Raw genomic sequence first — 27,440 nt, 5'->3', positions numbered from 1 at the left:
GTAAGTTACACTAATGGGATACATGGATGATTCAATATTGTTAATATTTTATTTGATAATGCATTGTTGGATTCTAAAGCAGTATATTGCTTTATAATTTGCTTATAAAGCAATAATATTAGTCTTCCTAATTATATTCACTCAGGCATCCTTGAGCTCACACCAAATGATAGTGGAGATCATGCTATAGTTGGTTATATAGCAGATAAAATTTGAGAGGTTAAAGTTTTACTGAGAATAACAACATGAGGATAATAGAAAGTTGACAATAATCAGAAATAATCTTCTGAGGGTATGTTACTTCCTGGATTCTGGAAGATTTGTCCTTTCAGACCATTCTAGTTTTCTGGAGGGAAAAACTCAAATATAGTAAGGACTGGGGTGAGGTTGGGGTGTGAGTTCATTGGTCATCCAATTTCACTATCCAAGACCCCCCCTCCCGATTAAAGTTTGCTACTTACAGGTTCAAACAATTCTTCCATCAGCTCATTCACTTCCTTTTCTACAATAAAACCAAGCATAGCATTAGTGGATCTAGTAGGTTTCTTTATTTGATAGTTAAGATAATAATAGTATATCAAAAGAATGTGAAAGGCATCATTATCTTAATTGAAATCAGACATATGATAAAGCTTCTCACAACAGTCTCATGGACAAGATGAAGAAATATTGCCTGGAAAGTAGTAGAATTAGGAGGAGGAGGACTCATTGCTAAATAATCTTCCTCAAAGAGTGATGAATATGGGCTGAAATTAAATCTGCAACCAGAAGGTCTCTAGCAATATGCCACAGGATTCCAGCTTTGACCTCCCAATCAGTACTTTTGTTAATGACTTTAGTGAAGCCATATTATCTATATATCATTACATAACTATTGGAGGAAGAGAACTACCACAATGGGTAAGTATTATGATTAAAAATAATATCAACAGAGAAAAAACAATTGGCAGAAGCCCAAAGAGTCAAACTGAAAAGAGACAAAGTTGGGAGGCAGCCAGGTGGCTTAATGGATTGAGAGAGACAGGCCCAGTGATAAAAATTCCTAGGTTCAAATCTAGCCTCAAAAATTTCCTGTGTGTGACCCTGGGCAAGGCACTTGAGAGACACACACACACACACACACACACACACAGCCTAGCTCTTACTGCTCTAAAGTAAAGGGAGGGAGGGAGGGACAGAGAGACAGAAAGAGGGAGGGAGGGTGAGAGGGAGAGAGAGAGAAACAGAGACAGAGACAATATATGATAATAGCACATATTTTTGAGTAATTGGTTTTAAAAAAAGGCAGGTCAGGTGATTCGATGTTTTGTTAAAAGAAATAAGGAATCCTGTCATATGAAGAGATATAAATAGTCCCACTGTACTAGTTAGACTGGATACCATATCTTACAGAGATATTGACAAGCTAGACAACTTCCAGGGGAAATGAGGGGTCTGAAAACTGTCATATGAATGTCATGTTATCCTGGTTCTAGAAGAAAAAACTTAATAAGGGAACCTGATAGATGTCCTTGAATATGTGAAAACTTGTCAGCTGGAAGAAATGAGTGGAAATTATAGACAATGATTTAATTTAGGCAAGAAAATTCTTAGAGCTACAGAATGAAATGAGCTGTGTGAAGAAATACAGAAATTCTTCTAAATTAAAAGTTATGACTTACACATTTTGGGAATATATGTTCCTATGTAGGTAATTGGAATTTCACAGAAATTTATTTTTAATTGATATTACCTCATGGGAAGATCTTACCAACTCTGAAACTGTACCTTCCCCCATATATCCCCTACTCTTCCCTCAGATCTACATTTAAAAAGGGCAGCCATGTTATCACTTCCCACTTAGATGGGACTTCATCATGCCCCTACATTCTGGGTAGCCTTTTCTTTTCCTTCCTACCCACTTTTCAGCTTTCTCTTCTCTATCCTCATTCTCCTGTACCTCCCTGCAGCCTTTGACCCTGCTGATATCTCTCTCTTCCTTGATGCTCTCTTCTCTTCTCTTCTCTTCTCTTCTCTTCTCTTCTCTTCTCTTCTCTTCTCTTCTCTTCTCTTCTCTTCTCTTCTCTTATCTTCTCTTCTCTTCTCTATTCTTCTCTTTCCTTCTCTCTAGGTATTCAGAACAGTGCTCTCTCCTGGCTCTCCTATTTATCTGACCATTTTCTCTGTCTCTTTTGCTATATTCCAACCCATATCATATTCTCTAACCACTGGTGTCTCTGTAGGTTCTTCACTGGGCTCCTCTTCTCTTTTTCTAGACTATTTCATTTAGTCATCTCTTCAGCAATCATGAATTTAATTCCTACCTTTACTTATACTGGTACTTCTCAAATCTATCTTCTTTGACCTAACCTCTCTACTGACCTCCAATCTCTAGCCATCTCTCAGACATCTCAAAATGGAAGATGAGTAGATATTTTAAACTAAATATGTCTAAAACAGAATTTCTCTTCCCTCTAAACTTTCCCCCTTCCTTTTATTTTTTACCTTCCTTGCTACTGAAGAGGGCAACACTGTTCTCCCAATCCCTCAAGCTTGACTTCTCACTAGCTCTCACACCCATATTGAATTTGTAGTGTTAAAAGAGATAAAGGATAAAGGCAAATAAATGGTTCAATGGAGAAAGAATCAAGCTTAGAGATGGGAGGTCCTGGGTTCAAATTTGGTCTCAGATATTTTCTAGCTATGTGACCCTGGGCAGGTCACTTAACCCCAACTGCTAGCCCTTATTGCTCTTCTGCCTTGTAACTGATACTTGGGATGATACAAGTCAAAAAATAAAGGTCTGTTTTTTTTTTTTAGGAAAGATTTGAAAATCAGTAGCATGTGATTAAATTAAAGGTAGTAATGAATTAAAATCCATTTTGTTGCCAGGACCTATTAATTTCACCTTTACAAGATTTCTTGCATCTGTTCCCCCTCTCTCCTCTGATATTGCCACCATTCTAGTGCAATCCCTCACACTTAGACTACTGCAATAATCTGCTGGTGGATCTGTCTGCCTAAAGTCTCTCCCCATTACAGTTTCCATTCAGTTGCCAAAGTGATTTCCTAGGGAACAGATCTGATCATGTGGTCATGATCCCTACTACACCAACTCCAGTCACTCCTACCACTTCTGGGATCAAATACAAAATACTGTTTGGTTTTCAAAGCTCCTTATAACCTGGCCTCTTCCTACCTTCCCAGGCTTCTTATATCTGACTCTTTGACACATACTCTTTGATCCAGTGGCATTGACTGTTCCACAAACAACACACTCCATTTCTTGGCTCCAGGCATTTTCTTGGGCTGACCCTCATGTAAGGAATGTTCTCTCTCCTCCCTTGATTCCTTTAAGTCCTAACTAAAATACCATACTCTATAGGAAGCCTTTTGTAAGTCCTCTTAATTTTAGTGCCTTCCACAATTTGGAACTATGCCCAAAGGGCTCTAAAAGACTGCCTACCCTTTAATTCAGCCATAGCACTGCTGGGTTTATACCCTAAAGAGATCATAAGGAAAAAGACTTGTACCAGAACATTTCATAGCTACGTTCTTTGTGGTGGCAAAAAATTGGAAAACGAGGGGATCCCTTTCAATTGGTGAATGGCTGAACAAATTATGGTATCTATTGGTGATGGAATACTATTGTGCTCAAAGGAATAATGAACTGGAGGAATTCCATGTGAACTGGAACAACCTCCAGGAATTGATGCAAAGTGAAAGGAGCAGAACCAGGAGAATAATGTATACTGAGAGGATACACTGTGGTACAATCGAATATAATGGATTTCTCTACTAGCAACAATGCAATGATCAAGGACAATTCGGAGGTACTTATGAGAAAGAATACTATCCATATCCAGAGAAAGAACTGTGGGAGTAGAAACACAGAAGAAAAACAACTGCTTGATCACATGGGGATATAATTGGGGATGTAGACTCTAAATGATCACCCTAGTGCAAATACTAATAATATGGAAATAGGTCTTGATCAACGACACATGTAAAACCGAGTAGAATTGTGTGTCGACTACAGGAGGGGATGGGAAAGAACATAAATCATATAACTATGGAAAAATGTTCTAAATTAATTAATTAAAAAAACTTAAAGAAGGAAACGGTGTCCTACTGATATGGGCAGACAGCTGGCAGTGATGGGAAGTAATAGGAACAAAACCCTCATACTCTGAAATCTTGTATTTTTTTACTAGTTAGCACTGGATAAACATCAACTGCAAAATGTGTAGTTTCAGCAAGTCAAGCATGAGTTACAGGTTGATCAGTTATTTACTCTGTAACATCAATCACCTATACTGGATCTATAATATTCTATCCTAGGCATCAGTTTTATTAATTACTCATATTGCTCTCTATTTACTTTAGTTTAGAACTGTAAGATATAATTAATTACCTATAGTGGTCTTCCAATGTACAATGTACAGCATTACCAACCCCCAAACATTCTTATTTCAAAAGGGCAACAAGAGCTCTCCCACCTTGACAAATGATGACAAGGTGGTCAATGGGGAACAAGGGACCTGTGTACTGGGGACTGCTCCTTATTCCCCATGATGTATGCGTCAAACCCCAAACCACACCTCCATCTGAATTCAGTCATGCCCATTTTCCAAGGTTTTTGGGAGAGATGAAGATTTCTCTGGAATGGGAGATGACAAGCTCCCAGATACTAATAAATATGCAAATCCTGATACATACCTGGAGTTGCTACTTCATAGATGAGGCTGCTACTCCATTATCTACTGGGCTATTCCATCATCCTAAGAGCTACTACGCCATCAGTCCAGGGCTATCGAACTGCTATTCCATCAGTTGAGGAGCTGGTACCCCACACCTGGAGAACTGCTATTTTATCAGTTCCAGAGAAGCTCCATCAGCCCTAGGGCTAACCCATTAGCCCCCAGACTATTCTACTAGCTATTAGGTTATTATACCATCATAAACCTCTTCTTCAAATAAAATTCTTTTCTCATTTCTGTACTGAACAATTTGACTTTCCATTTTGGGGGCAAGACCCTGCTACAAACCTAGATGTATTTCTCTTCCATAATACTACTAACTTCCCATTGCCCTTTCTAGACCCTCCCACTGCCACTATCACTCAGCAACTGCTCATCCTCCAATGTTTAATCTGTGACAACTAATTCAGATCCTTACTGCTGAGATCAAATGGTCTCCAGGTCATGCTTCTTTTTTCAAAGGGTTTTAGTACCTCTCTTAGTCTTTCTGTCCTACTGAAACTATGACTTTGTCTTGTTAAATAGGCTTTTGTTAAAATGCATATTATATATATGACACTGTGCTAGGTGCTACAGATAAAATTAAAAACTGTTCCTGTCCTCCAAGAGTTCACAGTTAACTTACATTCTAGTCCTCATGCTAGGGAGCCTAAATTTATAAATGATTTACCCATAAGCTCTAGATCATCAACTTCCTCAATTCCTGCAAACTACAACTTTACTTTTATGTTAAACACAGTTAAAATCAAATCTTTAATTTCACCTTCATCAATTATTCCACTATTTCCATTAATCTGAATTCTGAAATTCTTCTTTCTCCTCCTTCTTCATAATCTCCTGTTCCCTCCATTTTGGATTTCATTTATATAGCTTTCATTTTCATCACAAACTAGTTTTCCTTTTAGTATTTTCACTGCATCTTCCTATCTCTGGCCTCATGTTATTCCCTAAATATTCATGACACTATAATGAACCATTTTCAACTATTGTTGTTCTTCATTCTTGATTCCTTTATCCCATTTTATGAATGCTATTCATACCTTGCCTATAATCAAATTCAAATCATTACATCCTCAGTTTGTATTCCCAAATGCTGCTGGTGGAAGTCATATCTATATCCACTACAAATTCATGCAATCTAATTTCATCTGGGAGTTCAATGCTACATAGCAAAATTTTTATTCTTTCCATGATTTTCTATACTCTTCCTTCAACATTTCCTAAATGTCTTTTCTCTCCAGTACTGGTATTAATCCCTTCCTTCACTCAAAAGATGTCTTTGGCTACTACTTGGGAAAAAAGAGACCATTCTACATGAGCTCTCTCATCTGCCTTATACTCAATACTTCAAAATTCCACTACATCTTCATTCATTTTCTCCTCCTTTACTTTTGTCAAGATATTCAACTCCTCTTACTAGTGCCCCAAATTTCATTCTCTCCTGCATCCTCTAAGTGGTTTATTCATTATAATCTGTTTCTCTCCCTTATCTAAACCTCCACTGGCTGTAAACATGTTCAAGGCCTTTCTCACATGTTTAAACAAATCTTCACTTGATCCAGCCATTTCCTTAGTTTCACTGCTAAATTTTAAAAAGTTTTCAGCACCTTTTCATTTCTCCAACATTAGTCTGACTCCATCACTCAACTAAATCTTCTGTTTCCAACTTTGCCCATGATCTCAATAGTTTAATTCCAGAGTTTCTTTTCAGCCTTCCTTCCACCGGAGCTCTCTGCATTTGCTGATGCTGCTGCTGCCTACCCTCTCCCTGACATTTCCCTCACTCAAATTCCTTGCGGTCTTTCCCATATCTCCTATTACCTATCAGAAAGCTCTTCCTAAGCATTTTGAGAGATTACCACTTAGAACCTGCCTGCTTAGTATGGACATTTCCTAGGGCTTTGCCTTGTCTTTTTTCTTCTTCTATATATCCTCCCTCTTAATGTGGTTATCTGCTTCCAAAGGTTCAAGCATAATCTCTATGTAGGCGAGTCTAAAATTTGTATATATGTCCAAGTCTGTCTCTTGAACTCCAATCCTGTGTCATCAACTGCCTGTTGCACATCATCCTAGTGATTACTAAAACTAAACATATCCAAACTGAATTCCTATCTTTCCTTCAAACCTAGCCTTCCTCCAAAATTCTATATTTCTGTTGAAGGCATCAACAGACTTCCTGTCACTCAGGTTCTTAGCATAAGAGTCAATCTTGTATAATTATTCTAAATAGCAAAGTTTAAATTCTTTTTGAGAGTAATTTTAGGTTAAGAAACATGATACCTCTCCAAATCCAGAAAGTGAACTATTTGGAGAAGGCACCATGAAGATGCCTCCATGGGCCACACACTGCACCAGAAGATCCAGAGTGAACTTTGAGGATGTGGTGATCTGAACTGTGCGGGGCTGAATGCATTTGTTTTGTATTTATACTCTTACGCTGAAGGGGACTTCCCCCTAACTGGCTTTTTGTCAATGCACCTAGCAATCATTGGTTTTGTTCTCTTTTCCTCTTATCCTACAATTATTGTAATTTCAAAGTTCAAAATTCAAAGTAATTCAAAGTAATTTCAAGTGTTTACAAGACCCATCAGAGAGACTAGTCTTCCTCAGCTCTTAAGGGGGTGATGTATAATTGAAAATCTGTTACCCTAAAAAAGAACTACATATCCTGAGGGTCCACTGACTTCCTTTCATTACATACTTCTTGTAGAAAGAGGATAAAGTGAATGGGAGTTGAGGCTCTGTCTTCTCTTTTGGCATGCAGCCAGCGGGGATGGTGGTAAGGCGGGGATTTTGAAATGGCTAATCAGCCATAGGCACATGGTTTTTATTTTGTATCCTCTTTATTCCTTGATTTCTAATGACCATTTAATAGACCTCCTAAAATAGGTTTTTATTATTAAGATTTAATTTTAATTTTTCCAATCCTGACTTATTCCCTACCTCAACCCTCACATCCAAATCAATTGTCAAGTCTCGTGGCCTTATTATTTTTGCCTCCATATCTCTCATATCAATTTTCTTCTTTCCATTTACAAAGTAAGTTGTAAGTAAGCCCTCATCACCTTTGGCATTGACTACTATAATACTTTATCTTCTTGCTGCCAGTGTATTCCCTCCTATCTATTTTCCACATAGCTGCCAAAATAATCTTCATAAATTACAAGTGTGATCATCTGATACCTCTAATTACAAATCAAACAATAAACATTTATCATTAAATACCTAGTATGTGCCAGGAATTGTACTACAGATATAAAGGCAAAAGTACAACAATATGCCCTTAAGGAGTTTACATTCTAAGAGGGAAGAAAACATGTACAAATATAAAGTACTGTATATTCAGAATATATACAAAATGAATACAAGGAAGTTTGGGAGGATCAGGAAAAGACTTCATGTAAAATTACCCTGGGAAGTGGGGAGAGGGGATAATTATGATACTCATTTTATAGATGAGAAAACTAAGGCAGAGAGAGGTAAGTGACTTTTCCAGTCAAGTTCACATAGCTACTCAGTGTCTGAAGTAACATTTGAACTCGGGTTTTCTTGACTCAAGGCCCAGCAATTCTATCTACCAAGGTTCTTAGAGACCCCCATTTCTCTGAGCTTAAATTCATTCTCCAATTTCATGTCAGATATTTCCAACCAGATTCCTACCAACCTCGCAAATCTGACAGTCCAAAAATGCTCATTATCTTTCCTCCTAATTTCTCAATTGGCCATAGTACCATTACTACTGGATTTGCCCAGATTTGCAAACCAGGAACCATGCTCAAGACTTTTTTTTTTAAAAAACCCTCACCTTCCGTTTTTGAATCAATACTGTGTATTGGTTCCAAGGCAGAGGAGTGGTAAGAGCTAAGCAATGGGGGTTAAGTGACTTGCCCAGGGTCATACAGCTGGGAAGTGTCTGAGGCCATATTTGAACCTAGGACCTTCCATCTCTAGGCCTGGCTCTCAATCCACTGAGCTATCCAGCTGCCCCCTCAAGACTTTTAAAATCATCAGTCACCAAATCTTATAAATTCCATCATCTCTTGTATATATCTTCTCTTTGTTCACACCACAACCACCTAGTTAGTCATCATTCTCACCGAGATAAGTGCGATACTTTTCTAATCGGCTTCCTTGCAGGGTATTCTCCACATACCTGCCAAACTGCTATTTCAAAAGTATAAATCTAACTAGATGTCACTCCTCTGTTCAAGAAATGCCAATTGTACTTCATAACCTTTAGGATAAAATACAAACTCCTTCATGGCGCAATTAAAGCCCTTCACAATCCGACTCCTAACTTTGCAGGTAGATTTTAGATTCTTCTTCCTCACACATTCTATACTCCAGGCAAACTGGTCTATTTGGTCCCCTGATACAACATTGATCTCTCATCATTATGCCTTTGCACAAGCTAACCCCTGTGCTTGGAATGCTCTCCCTCCTAAAATCCCTTAGCTCAAGAAATTTGGGCTCAAGTTTCACCTTCAAAAGGTCCTTTCCCATCTGCCCAGATTTTGATGGCTTAAGAAATCACCAGATTACAGAGGTAGATCCTTAAAGACCAACTAATCCAAACCCCTTATTTTACAAATGAGGAGGCTGACACCCCAAGAGGTAAAATAATAATTTGCCCATGATCATTGGGATAAATGACAGAGAATCTAGAATCCTTTTTTATACATCCTTTATTTATTCATCTGGAGACATCCTCTCAGTAGGCTGTAAACTTCTTAAGGGCAGGGACTGTCTTATTTTTATATTTTTTAATCTAGGATTTAGTGTTTTGGAGCACTTGGTAGTAGCACGTGGTAGGCCCTTAAATATTGGTTGATAAACTCCAAGACCAACATGGCATCATGTGAATTGGCATGCTGGACTCAACTTTGAAGCAGTTAAAGTGAGAGAGCTATGAAAGTTCATATGATATAAAGGATCTGAGAAGCTCAACTAAAATGACCTATAAATTCCTTCCCCCAAACTTTATATTAAAAAACATCAGGAGAGAAGTAGAGAAGAATTGAGGACTGGATATACACTCAACTAGGACTCACTGGTGATTCTCACTGCCCGGTCATTTCGGAAATCCTCTGTGTCCGGTTCATCCAAATCTTCTAGAAAGTTATATTCCGGATCATCATCATCATCTGCTTCATCTAAAGAGAAAAAAAGAAAATGGTTGATACAGTCTTTTTAATCTCTGGCCCTGATACTAAGGCTCACTATTCAGGAACCTTTGTAGCCTGGCCCGGAACATTTGTTGTGCTCCATCCAGCAATAGAAAGTAACTTGTCCATTTCTGCAGCAATACCTTTGCAAAGGCACCTGAGATAAGGTAAAAAAAAAAAGCAAGGTGAAATTCAGACAGGGAAAATAGAAATGTATGTCCTGAATTTGTTTTAAAAAAAAAAAGTTAAACAATGATGTCTTCCCATTTCTCTCCACCAAGTCATATTTTTGTCATCATGCAAAATATTCATCAATCGCTACTTTATTTGGGAAACCTACTCTAACCTCAGTTCTTTTCAAAGTATTTATGTATGGGTACCTAAGTTGCCTAGTGGTTAGAGCCAGGACTGGAGTTGGGAGGACCTGGGTTCATTCACCTCTGGCCTTAGACATTTCCTAGCTTTGTGAACTGTTACAGATAAAAGAGTGGTTGCCTTAAACTGTGACCTCAAAGATGTTTTTTATATTAAAAATAAAGTGGTTGCCAGTGAAAAATTCTCAAATATGAAATATACCCAAGTCAGCTGGGTTTTTATGGAGATTTTAATTAATACAAATAAGGAATTAATGAAAGAGAGAGAGTAAGACAAAACAATGAGAAAAGAGATAGGCCAGCCTAGGCCAGCCTAAGTTTTTAAGCCTTTAAGAAAGAGATCAGTCAGTCTTTTATCCACTCACCACAAGATTTTTCCCAAGCAAGATTCTAGTGTCCAGAGAGACACCAGTTCAGCTTTGGCCAGCTCAATCTCCAGAGAGAGTTCTCTGAGAGAGTCCCTTGCTCTCAGCTTCTCATCTCCTTTTAAAGAGAATTTTCTCCTATGTCACCTCCCCTAAGTTCTCACATCTACCAATCACAGTAGACATTTTACAGACCATTCTTAATTCACACCTGAGTAGGCTAAACTTTTGAGTAATTCACACCTGAGTAGTCTAAAACCTCTGAGTAAGTTCTCACCTCTTTGCCACTTGGCAAGTTTACAAGTTGCCTGACCTTTATAGGTACTTAGCACCCTTTTGTATTAGATCTAAAAATAGGCACAGCTTAAGAACTTTTGCCTTACTATAAGTATGGGTTAAGTATTTTTCATTGTTCAGCAAGGAGTTTACAACTTCATCTTCCCCTAAGGCATGCTTAAGTATGGGTGAAGTAGAGTTCCCACATTCCTGATCAAGTACCTTCATTGTTTAAATGAGGAATGGTCTTAACCAAATCTTATGAAGTAGGGTCTGAGAATTTTTTGAGATTCACAGAACCTAGGCAAATCACTTAACCCTGCTTACCTAGCCCTAACCCATCTATCTTTTTTTTTTTCCATGACTGCATTTTTTTTTAATTTGGTCAATTTCAAACATTATTCCTTGGTTACAAAAATCATATTCTATTCCTCCCTCCCCTCCCCCCACCCTTCCCATACCCCACGCACAGTTCCACTGGGTATTACATGTGTCCTTGATCAGAACCTATTTCCATGCTGTTGATGTTTGCACTAGGATGTTCCTTTAGGGTCTATATCCTCAATCATATCCCCCTCGACCCATGTAATCAAGCAGTTGTTTTTCTTCTATGTTTTAACTCCCATAGTTTTTTCTCTGAATGTGGCTAGTGTTCTTTCTCAGATACCTCCAGGTTGTTCATGATCACTGCATTGCCACTAATGAAGAAGTACATTACATTCGATTGTACCACAGTGTATCAGTCTCTGTGTACAATGTTCTCCTGGTTCTGCTCCTTTCGCTCTGCATCACTTCCTGGAGGTTGTTCCAGTCCCCATGGAATTCCTCCACTTTATTATTCCTTTGAGCACAATAGTATTCCATCACCAACATATACCACAATTTGTTCAGCCATTCCCCAATTGAAGGGCATCCCCACATTTTCCAATTTTTTGTCACCACAAAGAGTGCAGCTATGAATATTCTTGTACATGTATTTTTCCTTATTATCTCTTTGGGACCCTTCTATCTTAAGAGTTGTTATAAGGAAAGAGTTAAAGAAAAAGTATGTATGTACTCACAGTTTACAATAATTTAATTTGTATTCTAATTTATTTTTTCTTTTTAGTGTATTTGCATACTACAACAAAATTACAAGTTCTTTGAGTGTTTTAATTCTTTGGTAGTTCAATAAGGAACCTAGTAGTTAGAACTCTATAGAGCTGACTCTCTAAAAAAATTGTTAAATGACTAGTGGAGGTTCTGGGGAATGTCCAGTAAAATAAGGGAATTGTGTACAGGTTTACAAAAATCTTTTATCGATAGACACTCTTACCCCAAACCAGCAAAAGATGGATCAAGCTAACAGGACCTCAGAGCACTAACCTCTCTGGAAATTTGAAAACCATGTTGCAAAAACCTTTATGACAGTTCCTTCTCCACTTTTAGTCACTTAGCTAAGTGTTCTGCCCTCTGAACATAATTATTTGATTGTGATTAACAACCTAAACATCCATTCAAATTATTCTAACACAGTGTGCTCCTCCAAAGCTATTTCTTAAATACCTTCTGTGAATAAATTATAATAACATGTAGATCACTTAGTGCAAGGCATATATAAAAACATTTAGTCATGAGCCACTATAAAAAGAACAGCATATGTTTAAAGCAGGATGATGGGAATCTATGGCCAATCTTGCTCTCATCCCTGTTTCAAACTCAGCTAGCAGAAACAAAGAGATGACATACATGCTATGAGTCACTGCTTCTAGGTTTCCTCTTTTTAATTCTTTCTAAAAAACTAAGAAAATACTTTTAAAAGAAGGCTGTAGTTCACAAAAACCACTACTCCTACTCCTAGAATTTAAAAACCTCAAAAGTCTGTTTTCTCTGTTTTTTCTGCTCCAGTAGCTATTGGCTATAATCTTTGTAACTAAGATAATGAAAACAAGATACCAGAGCTGAAGCTACACTAAAATTGGGAGACCAAATGAAGCAGCTCACACCTTTCTATAAATACCTTTGTCTTGGCTTATGCCTCAGAGCATAAAGTAGATTCACTAGACTTCATTCTACCTGAGATTGTGATTCTTAAAACTGCTCAGACTCTACTTTAGAAGATTTGGTTAAGCTATTCCCCATTTTAAACAATGCAGGTACTTGGTCAGGAATGTATTGAGAACTTTAAAATTACTCCACTCTGCTCAGACAGTGCCTTAGGGGAAGATAAAGTTGTAAACTCCTGATGGAACAATAAAAAGTCCCTAACTCATACTTATAGTAAAGCTAGAACCTTAAGCTAGGTCTATTTTTAGATCTAATACAAAAGGGTGCTAAGTCCCTATAAAGGTTAAATTAATCACTAAAAGGTCAAGCAACTTACAAAAGGCAAGCTTAGCAAAAGAGATATGAAATACTCAGAAGATATAATCTACCCAGAGAAGGTGAGAACTAAAGAGAGATGTGAACGAAGAATGGACAGTCCTGGGGAAAACATCTACTGTGATTGGTAGATGTGAAAATTTAGGGGAGGTGACATAAAAGAAATTTCTCTTTAAAAGGAGCGGGCTCTCAGAACTTAGAGGGAGTTTTGGAGTTAGTGTGGAGGAGCTGGGTCTCTGAACTCAGTTCAGGAGTTGAGGATTTCAGTGAAGGACTGGAGTTTTGCTTGGGACAATCTTGTGGTGAGTGATAAAAGACTGACTAGTGTAAAAATAGACTTGAACTCTGGACTTCAATCCCCACAAGCCCTTGCTCCACTTCTCCAAAATGCTTTGTAATCTCACGGAATTCTGAGGTGGGCCAAGATCGAGAAGGGATTTAACCTGATTGCAAAGGCTTTTGTGGGTCTTTTGGTTTGGAGCAGATGTGGCTTTTTCCATAATGTAGGTGAGGTCTTGTCTAGGCCTCTCTGGCCTAGGCACGTGTTTCTTATCCTGTATTTTCTTTAATTCTTAATCTTTAATAAACCTCATAAAATATAATACTCCTTACAGAGAAAAACTAATTTCGACCTGCCTCCATATCCCCTAAATTTGAATCTTTACACTAGCCTCTCTTAAGCCTTCCTAATATTTCCTCTTACTCTCTCTCTCTCTCTCTCCCTTCCCTTAATTCCTTCATTTGTATTAATTAAAATCTCCATAAAACCCAGCTGACTTGGGTATTTTCATATTTGGGAATTTTCCCATGGCGACCTCTTAATTTTTATTTAAATCAAGATACTAAAAATTATCTTTACAATTTTGGCAATTCACAGTCTTGAAACCCACATTTTCGCGGTTACAAGATTTATTGTGAAACTCTGGGTAGGTCAACAGATTTCTCTGGGTCTCTTTCATCTGCAAAATATGAAGAATCATCCCTGTTCATTCTTCCCTTCCTCATTAGGACAATTCTCCTAATTATTCAGGAACAAATCATCTTATTTCTCAGGGTCACAATTTTATTATCTTTGAAAAGAGATGAAGAAACACTCTGACTAGGGGATCTAGAATGTCCCTCCCAATTCTTAACTCCTACAGTATTAATCCCCTTATTTGTGCATTGTTCAAATTTTGAGCTTCATCTTTTTCTCATTTTAGTTCTTGGGGACTTTTTTGCTAATTAGAAGAAAAAAGAGATGAAAATCAAGTTAGTCTAGCTTGTTGTTTGTTAACAATTCTTTTCAAAATGTTTGGTGGAAAAGAGGCCTGGAAATGATGACAAAAATAAGGGATCTGAATAAAGGATTTCAATTATCATGATTCCTACCTAACTGAACAATTGAGAGCTACCAGCAAATGTAAAAACTCTTTAAGGCTCCTAGGAGAAAATATTCTTCAGATCTTGACTTGATATTCTCAGTTCTTCTTTTGATTATATCTTTCCCTGAAATGCCCTCTAATCCCCAACCCTGCCTATGAAAATCATACCCATCCTTCACAGCTCACCCTCAATGCTATCTCTTCCATTCAATCTTCTCTACTCATGTTAAATAAAGGTTATTGATCTCTTCTAAACTTTTATAACATTTCACCTTATTGTTCTTACATAAAATATTTACTATGCTTATGCTGCTTTATAATGTAGATTATTTATACATTTAAACATCTGAGCTCCTACAATGTGCAAGATGCTGTTATTTGTCCATGTCTCTTACTAGGTACTAGTAAGTTCCCTATTCCCCCCAGAGTATACATATTAAGTCTTCAATAAATATTTGATGAAATACAATAAATATTTGTTGAAGTTACAAGTATCTTGTATTAACTAAAAATGACCATACCTGGGTGTTCACATAATTTGACCTAGCCCCATCTAGCCAACCATTTACATACTCTCCAACAAGCCTCTCATTCATCTACCTACCTTTTCCTCTTCTGAGCATAAAATGTATAGGAAATATTGTAATGGAGGTATGAATGCTCTATTGCAATGGCTTGAGATTAAAGAAAAAAGGCAGAATGAGAGTTTGAGGAAATGGAGTATATAGACTTCACCATATATAAACAGTAGACTGAAGTTGACCATTTTTTGCAAATGAATGTCAGCCCCATGATCCAGCTTAGAAGTGGAAGTGGCTGAAACCAGATCAGAATCCAGATCTTCCATGATTCTAGGTCTGGTGCTTAATTAACCACTATACTACCTAGATGACCCTGCAAGTCTTAAGTATTGAAGTATACACATTAGGGATTCTGTGTTAACATTTGAGGATATATACTGGAATTAGAAATTTAAACAAATCTCTCACTGACTCAAGAGCTATTGATTTACAAGTCAATGACCATCTCCAAGTGGCAGCTCAATGACCATGTTCCAGTAATACTGCACAAAGCACTGATGATGTAAGTGGTCCTAAGTGAATTCTGAGGTCCTTCTGACTCTAGGATTCTATGATCCCTATACCTTTCACTTTTTTCTCAGTGATCAATGAATCATACTGTTCAGAATGAGAATAATGAAGTAGTAAAAAAAAATCTCATTCATCAAAGAGGCTGATTCTTGATTCTCCCAGTTGTTAGGGACTCAAACTCTTCACTTTGTATTTATTTTGTATTTCCTTATTCATGTGTAAAACATTGTAGTAAACTCCTAGAGGACAAGGACTATTTGTTTTTTGGATTTTTTAAAAACTTTTACCTTCTGTCCTAGAATCAATACTAAGTACTGATTCCAAGGCAGAAAAGCCAGAAAGGGTAGGCAAATGGGGTTAAGTGGCTTGTCCAGGGTTACACAGCTAAAAGTGTCTCAGGCCATGTTTGAACCTAGGTCCTCCAGACTCCATGCCTGCCACTCTGTGCTGCTAAGCTGCTCCAGGATGTTTGTTTTTGTCTTTCTGTCCCTAAGGTCTAGCACAATACACTCCTAATAAATACTTGAGTAGAAATGAAAAATATAATTATGTTTATTATCTCATACTAAGACAGAAAGGCATCTTAACAGATTCTAGAAAAATTTTACATTAAAGGTCCAAACAAAGAGAGTTTCAAGTTAATCCTAAGTAAAACAGGACCTTAGAAATCAAGGTCACTTTAACCTTTCACCTCAATCAAGAATCTCCCCCATAAATAACCCTAACAGGTAGATCATACTTATGCACTCTCCTTCTTCAAATTGCATTATATAATAGTGTATATGCTGCGCCTCCCCATAGAATATAGCCTCCATGAGAACTGGGACCAATTTGGTTTATGTTTTTCTATCCCCAGGGCCCACTGCATAGTATGCTGTATAAATGAAAATCTGTTACCCTAAAAAACCCCTACATTTCCAGGGTTCCCACTGACTTCCTGTCATTACGTATCTAGATAGGAGATAAATTCAGTGGGCGTGCCTGCTCTGGCCTCTTTGGCTTTCTGTCCCGTGTATGGTGGTAAGCACGGGGGTTTTAACAGGCTGATTAGCCATGGTTTTATTTTGTGCCTTTATTCTTTTATTTCTAATGATCTTAAATAGTTTTTTTTGGTTTTATTTTGTATCCCTTTTATTCCTTTATTTCTGATGATCATTAACATATCTCTTAAAGTATAATATTTTTATTATTGACATTAATTTTCATTTTTATAATTTGGCAACCAGAAGTTGGAGAAAAGAATTCTCAATTGTTTAAGATAGCCTAAATATTTTTTTTTTAAGCCACATTTCTCCTGCCATGGAACCCCCCTCCCCCCAACTCCAAACTCTCTTCTGAGCCTTACTTCTGCTGTTCCTACTTTTTGCTGGTCACCTGCCCTATTGGACCAGCTGTTTTAGTTTGAAGGACTTGGCGAGAAGGGATAAGTCTCTTCTCTCGCCCACCTTTCTTGCTGCTGCCTCTCTTCGGAGCTTCTGCCGACAGTGCCTGCTTCTGTTCCTGATACTGCTTGTTCCTGCTCCTGCTCAGACACCGGCCCTGGCCCCTATTGTTGGTCCTGTTGTGCTTCTGGTAGTTGCCACTGTGTTTTTGGAACTCACAGAGAGTCCTTGGAGCCAATCTCCGGGAAGCTGGTAAAAACCAGGGTGTATTTTCCTTAGGCAATAATTAGCCTCCAAACTCCCTGTCCACTGGGGAGCAAATTGCTCCCTAGTGTTTTACCTCTAGGGGAAAGGGAAGTAAGGTTACTCTTTGAAACAGGAAGTAAAATTGCAAGCATGGCACACACTATGAAACAGCAGTGCATTACTTATCTCAAACAGCTCCCCGTTTTAGGATGTTTTTTCTTTCTACCATTCCTGGGTGCACTGGTCCTTTCAATTATCTTGCCTAAGATTTAGGAGAGAAATTCGTCTCCCTACAACCCCTCGCCATTTGGGTCTGCCCAGTCTCTAAAATTCATCCAGTTTGGGATTCCACCACACTGTGCTTAGCGAGAAATTCTCCCTCACTATGGGAGATCCCAACGATGTGACAAAAGGAATCGGAGCAGATAAGAGGAAGGAACTTTAAAGAGTCAGAAGGTAAAATGTTTTAAGACTTTTCAGACTCCATTTTTTCATGAAAGTCTCTGTATCTTATTGTATTTTGCTGACTGCTTTAAGATTTAATTTTGTTGTTTTACGTTAATATACTAATGGATTCAATACTATCCAGTTACACTGAATTATTTTAGTCTACTGTGTTTTAACTATCAGATATATTCTGTTACCTTTCCCCTATAGCTATACTGAACAAAATATTGTATAAGCCCATGAAAACAGCTTCCCCCAACCCCCCACATTTTGGCTTTGTTAATTGTCACATAGATGATGGATGGACTCTGTCAACCTGGTTAACAACCTTTAGAAAATTTATGAGCTAAATATCTCAAATTGATTTTAAGGGGTCTTTAGACATGATTTTTAGATTTTTTTTTTCAATAGCTCTGACTAACCATCTTGCCTGCCTATGAGTTATTTGTAACAAGAGGTAAAAGTACCATTTTGGTAGTGTAAACCTTAAAATTTCCCAGACTCTACTTTATAAGATTGGATTAAGACCATTCCCCATTTGGACAGTGAACTCTACTTAAAGCAGGAATGTGAGAATTCTACTTTACCTACTTGGGTCTGCCCTAGGGGAAGATAAAGTTGTAAATTCTTTTCTGAACAATGAAAAGTACTTAAACCCATACTTTTCTTAAGCTAAGTACCTATAAAGGTCAAGCAACTTGTGAATTTACAAGGAACAAAGAACTGGAAAACTTACTCAGAGCTTTCCTGGTGTGAATTACTCAAAAATCCACACCTTCTTAGGTGTGGACTAAGAATGGGCGGTCCTTTAGAAACATCTACAGTGATTGGTAGATGTAAGGATTTAGGGGAGGTGACAGAGGAGATTTTGCCCTTAAAAATAAGAGCTCAGGGAAGAGCTGGAAAGTCATTCTGAAACATTCAGATTGGAGAGACTCATTCTGAGGAGACTGATTCTGAACATTCAGATGGAGGAGGAAGCTGGTGAAAGCAGCTGAGATGCTGCTGGCCTGGTGTCATTAGAAATCCTTACTTAGACAGATCTTATGGTGAGTTATAAAAAACTGACTGATTTCTCTTTTAAGACTCAGGTCTAGGCCATGTTGGCTTGAGGCCCTTCATACTTACTCCTTTTTTACTCTCTCTCTCTTTCTTTGGTTACTCATTGTATTGTTAATTAAAATCTCTATAAAACCCAATTGACTTGGGTATTTGAATAATTGGGAATATTTCCCTGGCGACCACCTTATATTTGATTTTAAAACCCAAGACACTGTAGTGAAACATATTTCTGCGGTCAAATTTACTCACCCTCTCTTATATCTATCACAATTTATATCTTTCCACTATTTTAATCACTACAGTTTAAGACCTCAACCATTTTAAATCTCACAGTAGCTGAAGTAAATGCAATTATATTCCCACCTCTGTCTTTGTAAAATGGAATGGGTGAGACATAACAATTTCATACTAGAGGAGCTGGGAAGATGTGCTAAGGCATGGTACTCCTAGACAGCTCCCAAGAGGGAGAATCTCATTTGTAACTCTTCATCTTACTCTATCCTTCCACAAGAATGATCTAGATTCTTGGTGACATTTCTAGATCCAACATCAACAGAACAGGTTTGTGTCTTTTCTAGACTCCTCTGCCACATTTTTGTAATGATGGCAGTAATAGATTTTAAAAAAAATTTCTCAGCCGAGGTTGAAAGATTGCTACATCTGAAAAACTTGTGACAAGTATCCATTAGCTTCTAAGATTTGTTTTTGTTTTAAATGTCATATAGCAGACTCATGTGAATCCTAATGATAGTGTGTTTGTTTGCTATTGTCAACTTTGGGAATTCTGATACTTCTTGAATGTGCATTACCTGCTGTACTACTGTTCTTTATAAAACACTGTTACTTTGTAAAAAATCATTTACACTTACATAGTGAACCATGGCCAAAGTTGAAGAAGGAAATGGATCTCATTTTTGGGTGAGAAACCTTTGTAGTCTACCTTAGCTGACACAGTGTGTCAATGATTGTAAGCTATATAGTCGTGATTTTTAAAACTATTTTATTATTGTTTTTGCTTACATGTGCAATATAGTATTTCAGTTTTATTTTTTCTCTCCTTTTTGTATTTGAAGCACATGCCACCAATATTGAGATTTTCTCTTAACTTTTTTGATCTTGTAGTAATAGAAGTTTAAAGTACATTTGCTCTAATATCAATGTATACCCAAAAAGGCTTTAGCTTTTCGAAATAATACCATTAATTGTTTAAAAATTATGGGACTTTGCTTAATGATTCTGTCTTACTCCAGAAGAATGGAATACAAAAAGAGCCATTGCACAGTGCCAAAGAAGCACAAAGCTCCTTGCATAGTGCCTATCGAGCACAAAGTCAGAGACTAATCCAAGTGGCATTGATGTAATTTTTAGCCCAGACAAGAAGACTTGAACTTGTTTGGGGTTCAAAGTTGTGGCTATTTTGACATATGTCAAAGGCAGGTCTTCCTTGTTCCACATTCTACCAAGTATCTCAATTCTGGCTCCATCGTGGCTCCCATTTGCTGCTAAATCTAGTACCTTTTCTGTTTTTCATAGTGTGGTAAACTTTCTATAATCCTATCTACTGATTGGGTAAATGCACAATTGCTTAAATAACTTTAATTGGGCCCTGATTCAAGGATTTGTTATAGGTTTATTTTTCTTTTACTTAGAATTTTTACACAGAAGACTTTAATAGTTTATATTTCATCCAGAAGTTATTTTTTTCTCTTTTATTTGGATTTTTTGGATGTTTTTTATTTCTCTTGCTAATTGATTCATATACCTCATAACTCAGTCATGCATCACTAAGTGAACCCTATATTTTTCAACATCCTCTTCAGGGGGAAATGTATTCTAAAATGCAAAGTTTAAATTCTTTTTGAGAATAATTTTAGGATAAAAAACATGCAACCTCTCTGAATCCAGTAAGTGAACTGTTTGGAGAAGGTACCATGAAGATGCCTGCACAGACCACACACTGTACAAGAAAATCCAGAGAGAACTTTGGATGTGGTGATTTGAACTGTGTGTGGTTGAATGCATTTGTTTTTGTATGTATACTCTTATGCTGAAGGGGACTGTCCCCTAACTGGCTTTTTGTTCATGTGCTTAGCAATTATGGGTTTGTTCTTTTCACTTTTATCCCCAAATTATTGTAATTTAAAAGTTGATTATGTTACATGATCAATTGGGGAGATGAGTCTTCCAATGATGATCAGGGGGGAATTGAAAATCTGTTACCCTAAAAACACCCCAGGGAGCCCACTGATTTCCTGTCATTACATACTTCCTGCAGACAGGGAATAAATTGAGAGGGTGTGCCTGCTCTGGCCTCTTTGGCTTACTGCATGGTGGTAAGTGCAGGGGTTTTAAAGGGCTGATTAGCCATAGGCACATGGTTTTATTTTGTATCCCTTTTATTCTTTTATTTCTAATGGTCTTTAATAAATCTCTTAAAATATACTATTTTTATTATTGACATTAATTTTAATTTTTACAATACACTTAATAAATGTTTCTTAACCTGAACTGTTTCAATTCAATTAACCAATTATCGTGCTGTCTTTAAGTTTTCCAGTTAACTGAAAATTCAGAATTAGGAAAAGAAATAGGTATGAATGCTAATAAAGACCACTTACCCTCATTTTCCACATCATCATTCATGAGCCCCCCAAGCCACATCTTCCAGTCCTCATCATCTGCTGTATTGGGGTCATACATGTCTGGTGTGATATCTGGAGCCTTGAGTTCAGCCTCCAACTGTCCTAGGGGAACATCTTTTAGGGGCATTTTGGAGCGTGTTCGGAAGGCAATGAGGCTATCATCCAATGGCTGACCAATGGCAAAAAGGGTGAAACAGAATATCAATAAATGTCTTATTATTTCAGAATATCTATACTCAAATCCCAAAATTTTCTCAGCATATTATGCCTTTGAGGGGGCCTTTTTGTTCTCTTCTACGGATCTAGGCTCCAATTGAATTCCTAGTTTATATGATGTGTTCATTTCCTTTTTCTAAATTACCATTTATTTTTAACTTTAAAAAATCCTACTTTCTGTCTTGGTAACAACTCTAAGAGGGCAGCGGCTAGGCAAACAGAGTTAAAAGACTTGGCTAGGGTTACATAGCAAGGAAGTATCTAAGATCAGATTTGAACCCAGGTCTTCCTGACTCCAAGCCTGGAGCTCTATCCACTGTGTAGATGCCCCTTTAATATTCTTTAAAAAAAATGGTGAGGTCTCAATTCTCTGACCCACTCTATTCCATTCCCTACTAAGAAGGTATGCAATGTATCACATATATATATATATATATATATGAAAGCATTCAAAACAAAATTTCATATCAGTCATTAAAAATAAGAAAAAAAAAAGAAATAAAATTATACTTCAACTAGCACTTAGGGTTCACCAATTCTCCATCTGGAGGTTGTAAAATTGAGATTTGAACTCTGGACTTCAATCCCCACAAGTCCTTGCTCCACTTCCCCAAAATGCTTTGTAATCTCACAGAATTCTGAGGTGGGCGAAATCGAGAAGGTACTTAAGCTGATTGCAAAGGCTTTTGAGTGCTCTCTTTTTGGACTTCCGTTTTGGGGCAGACGTGGCTCTTTCCATAATGTAGGTGAGGTCTTGTCTAGGCCTCTGGCCTAGGCACATGTTTTTTCTTACCTGTCTTTTCTTTAATCCTTAATAAACCTCTAAAAAATATAATACTCCTTGCAGAGAGAAACTAATTTCTACCTGCCTCAGTCTCCCCTAAATTTTAATCTTTACAGTTTGGCTACCACGAAGGGACTCATTTCTATCAGCTGGTAACAGTATTGGCCACGTGGGAAAAGGGGAGAAACAAGAGGGAAAGGAGAACGGGCAATTTTCCCTTAGGCTAAGATTACGACTGGGGCTGGAGGAGGTATCAGAGCAGGAGGAGAGAGAAAGGGGAGAGGAGAAGAAACAGATTTTTCAAACAGACTTTTAAGCAATGGGCTATTTAAAAGGATACCTTTTGACTGTTCTGGTAATTTCATTGATTTCACCTGTGTGCCAGAAGAACGATTCAGCCCAAAGATTCAACTTTGGGGAGGAAAATGGGTGGCTTAGCGAACTGATAGCCAGGCCTACAGACATGAGGTCCTGGGTTAAAATCTGGCCTCAGATACTTCCCAGCTGTGGGGCCCTGAGCAGATCCCTTAAACCCCATTGCCTAGCCCTTACCACTCTGCCTTATGACAATAGACATTTAACTGGATAAGAACCCAAGGAACTTGAAGGATATATTTTGAGGCATTTCAGACTCCAATGGTTTATAAAAATCTCTGTATTCTATTGCATTTTTTGTTTAAGGTTTAACTTTGTGATTTTAAGTTCATATATTACTGGATTGAATATTATTCTGTTACACTGAAGGTTGATTGCATTTATTTTAAATGTACTGAGTTAACTACTGTTAAATTCTGTTGTTTTTCCCCTATAACTGTGCTGAACAAATATTATTGAAAAAGCCCATATATGAAAAAAAAAACCCAGCTTTTTTCTATTTTTGCCTTTGTCACATAAAGGATAGATGGACTTCAGAACTGGTTACAAGTGTATAAAACCTTTGGAAAAGTTAATGAGCTAAATATCTCAAATGATTTTAAGGGTTTTTTAAATATGCTTTTTTGAATTTTTTTAACAATCTCTGGTTATTTTTGCCTGCCCCTACCATGAGGTGTAAGGCCCATTACAGTAGCTGAAGTGAAATTTATTTTATAACACCCAACCTTGATGCATTTCTAAATATGTGAATGGAAGTTGGGCAGTTAATCTCGGGGCATTTGTACCCCTAAAAAGCCTCCAAGAAAAAGGAGCACCCCTTTATTTATACTCTTCAGCTCACTATTTTACTTCTACCAGAATGATATATAGATTTCTTGATTATGTTCTAAACCCAAAATGAGTTTTACTTTGTTTAAAAAATGTTTAAATACCAAGGTTGAAAGATTGCTATGTTTGTAAAAATTGTGACAAAAGTCCATCAATTCATAGGTTTTAAAAAATGTCATACAACAACTTATGTGAAATATGATAGTGTGTTTGTTTGCTATTGTAATTAATTGGGCTATTGAGAATTTTGGGGATATTGATATCTACATATTTGTACTACTGTATTTCTAAAAATGAAAAATTGTTAACCTTGTTCAATTCATTTGCCTTCTACTCACAGAGAGCATGGCCAGATATTAAGAGGAAATGGATCTCATTTTTGGTGAGAAAGCCTTGCATTTTATATTTTCTTAGCTGACACAGAGTGTCAATAATTATAAGCTATATTTTTGAATTTTAAAAGCTCTATTATTATTATATTTTTCTTGCATGTACAACATACTTTTTCAGTTTTTTTATTTTTTTTCTCTTTTTTATATTTGAAGCACATGTCACCAGTATTAAGATTTTCCTTAACTTTTTGACTTTTCAGTACTATAAGTTTGAAATACATTTGTCAGAGCATGCCCAAAAGGCTTGTGACTATAAAAACGATGCCACTAATTATTTAAATAAATTATAGGACTTTGCTTAATTATTCTGTCTGATTCATTCCAGGACAAGATATACACACAAGAGCCATTGCACGGGGCCAAAGATAAACCAATCCAGGATGGATTGATGCACTTCTAGGCCAATACAAAGGTCTTGAACCTGTGTGAAGACTTGAGGTTACCGTGTTTAACATTGTGAGACATAGGCTTTCCTTGTATCCACACTCACTCTGAAGACGAGTATCCTGGAAACCTTGGCTCATAATCTGGTTCCCTTTTCTGCCTTTCATAGTGTGGTACCTTTCTGTAGTCCTGGCTACTGACTGGGTAAATGCATCATTGCTTAGATCATTTTGATTGGGCCCTGATTGAAAGGCCTGTTATACATTTATTTTTCTTTTACTTGGACTTTTACACATAAGACTTTGATAGTCAATATTTTTATCCAGAAAATTTTCTTTTTTAATTTTGATTTTTCTGATATCTTTTTAATATCTCTTACCAATTGATTTATATACCTCATACCTCAGCCATGCATCCCTAAATGATCCCTTTTTTTGGCAATCACCCTCTTAACGGAGGGAATGTAAAAATATCATTATTTAAATTGCAATGTTTAAATTCCTTTTGAGAAGAATTTTAGGTAAAGAAGATGCTACCTCTCTGAACCCAGAAACTGAACTGTTGGAGGAGACAAAATGAAGATGCCTCCAGACCACAAGTTGCACAAAATTGAACTTTGGGTGTGGTTGATTGAACATTTATTTGTATGTATACTTTCATGCTAAAAGGGACTGCCCCCTAACTGGCTTTTTGTCAATGTGTTCAGCAATTATTGTTTTTTTTCTCTTATCCTCAAATTATTGTAATCTTTAAATTGATTATGTTTTTATGATCCTTTTGGGAAGGACTTCTTCCCATAGGATCAAACGGGGAGTTGTAAAATTGAGATTTGAACTCTGGACTTCAATCCCCACAAGTCCTTGCTCCACTTCCCCAAAATGCTTTGTAATCTCACAGAATTCTGAGGTGGGTGAGATCGAGAAGGTACTTAAGCTGGTTGCAAAGGCTTTTGAGTGCTCTCTTTTTGGACTTCCGTTTTGGGGCAGACGTGGCTCTTTCCATAATGTAGGTGAGGTCTTGTCTAGGCCTCTGGCCTAGGCACGTGTTTTTTCTTACCTGTCTTTTCTTTAATCCTTAATAAACCTCTAAAAAATATAATACTCCTTGCAGAGAGAAACTAATTTCTACCTGCCTCAGTCTCCCCTAAATTTTAATCTTTACAAGATGGATAGCCTTTTTCATCAAGAGCCCTTCAGAATTGTCTTTAATCCTTGTACTGGTCAGAGTAGCTAAGTCTTACATAGTTGATCATCACTATAATATTGCTATTACTGGATACAATGTTTTCCTGATTCTGGTCACTTCGCTTTGTATCATTTCATTTAAATCTTTCAAGGTTTTTCTGAGAGGTTCCTGATCAACATTTCTTGTAATACAATAGTATTCCTTCACAATTATATACCACAACTTGCTTGACCATTCTCCAATTGATGGACAGATGCCCTCAATTTCCAATTCTTTGCCACAACAAAAAGAGTTGCTATAAATATTTTTGTACACGTAGCTCCTTTGCCTTTTTCTTTGATTTCTTTGGAATATGGATCTAATTGGTGATATTGCTGAGTCAAAGGGTATGCACAATTTTATAGTTCTTTGGGTATAATTCCATTTTCCAGAATGGTTGACCTGCTTCACAATTCTACTAATAATTCCTTAGTGTACCTATTTTTTCACACTTCCTTCAGCATTTGCCATTTCTGAGAGGTATAAGGTTGGATTCTCAGAGGTATTTAATTTGCATTTCTCTAATCAATAATGATTTAAAAGCCTTTTCATATAGTATAGAGATCTTTGATTTCTTCTTCTGAAAGGTTTATGCCCCAAAGATGGTTGTAAAAAAATGGTTGCACAATAATATTTATAGCCTCACTCTTTGTAATGGCAAAAAAATTGGAAAATGATGGGGTATCCCTCAATTGATGAATGATGGAACAAATTGTGGTTTATGATGGTGATGAAATACTACTGTGCTGAAAGGAATGATGAACTGCTTGATTTCTATATGAACTAGAAAGACCTCCATGAACTGATGTGTAGTGAAATGAGCAGAACCAGTAGAACATTTTACAGTAACCAAAACACTCCAGAAGAATATTATACAGTAACCGAAACACTGGAACGATCAAATGTAATCAACTTTGCTACTAGCAGCAATGCAATGATTCAAGACAAATCTGAGGGACTTATGAGAAAGAATGCTATCTTCATCTAGAAAAAGAACTGTGGGAGTAGAAATGCAGAAGAAAAACATGGTTTATTTCTTGTATATATGAGGATAGGATTTGGGGTTTAAATTTTAAAAGATTATAACAAAAATGAATAATATGGAAATAGGTATCATGTGATAATACACGTATAACCCAGTGGAATTAATTGTCAGCTTGAGGAGGGGGAATAGTAAAGAGGAGGGAGAATAGTAAAGAGGAGGGAGAGAACATGAATCATGTAACTATGGAAAAATATTTTATAAGTAAATATGCACAGAGAAGCGAAACAAAAAATAAAAATAAATTTAATTGAATCATCAAAAAAAAAAGAAATTAGTAACCACAAACATATTTTTAAAAATTAAATTATTTTATTTAACAGATATCTATTTTCTCTCCTTCCCTACCTGCCTCATTGAAAGGTGTATGAGGAACTTTTTAATAAATATGCATAGCCAAGCAAATCAAATGCACACACTGCCCAAGTCCAAAAGTGTTTGTTTCACTCAGCTATATTTAGCATTTCTTGTCAATTTTCAAGCAAATATGAAAGGGAAACATTTACAATTTTCAGTTTTGCTGACATCATGATTAAAAGCACCAGCATGGTATCATGCAAGGAATCAAAAGACATGGATTCAAATCTCAGCTCTGTGGGCAGCTAAATGGCTTAATGGATAGGGAGCTGGGCCTAGAAATAGGAGATCCCGAGTTCAAACTTAACCCCAGACACTTCCAAG

General features: G+C 37.0%; 1 protein-coding gene across 7 annotated transcripts in view; it reads right to left on the bottom strand.

Annotated features, from left to right (window-relative positions):
* Positions 1-27,440, bottom strand: part of GON4L (gon-4 like) — a 128,689-nt gene that overhangs the window by 32,518 nt on the left and 68,731 nt on the right. For all 7 annotated transcript variants that reach the window (XM_001367009.5, XM_056816271.1, XM_056816269.1 and 4 more), the window contains 3 exons: positions 21,491-21,683; positions 9,791-9,892; positions 462-502 (listed from right to left, as the gene is read on the bottom strand). In XM_001367009.5, the coding sequence (XP_001367046.1) occupies positions 462-502; positions 9,791-9,892; positions 21,491-21,683 (336 nt within the window). The remainder of the gene's footprint in view (positions 1-461; positions 503-9,790; positions 9,893-21,490; positions 21,684-27,440) is intronic.

Source organism: Monodelphis domestica, chromosome 2 (assembly GCF_027887165.1).
Source record: "Monodelphis domestica isolate mMonDom1 chromosome 2, mMonDom1.pri, whole genome shotgun sequence".
Taxonomy (NCBI): domain Eukaryota; kingdom Metazoa; phylum Chordata; class Mammalia; order Didelphimorphia; family Didelphidae; genus Monodelphis; species Monodelphis domestica.
Note: the sequence above shows the minus strand (reverse complement) of the source record. Positions and strands in the feature narration are given on the sequence as shown.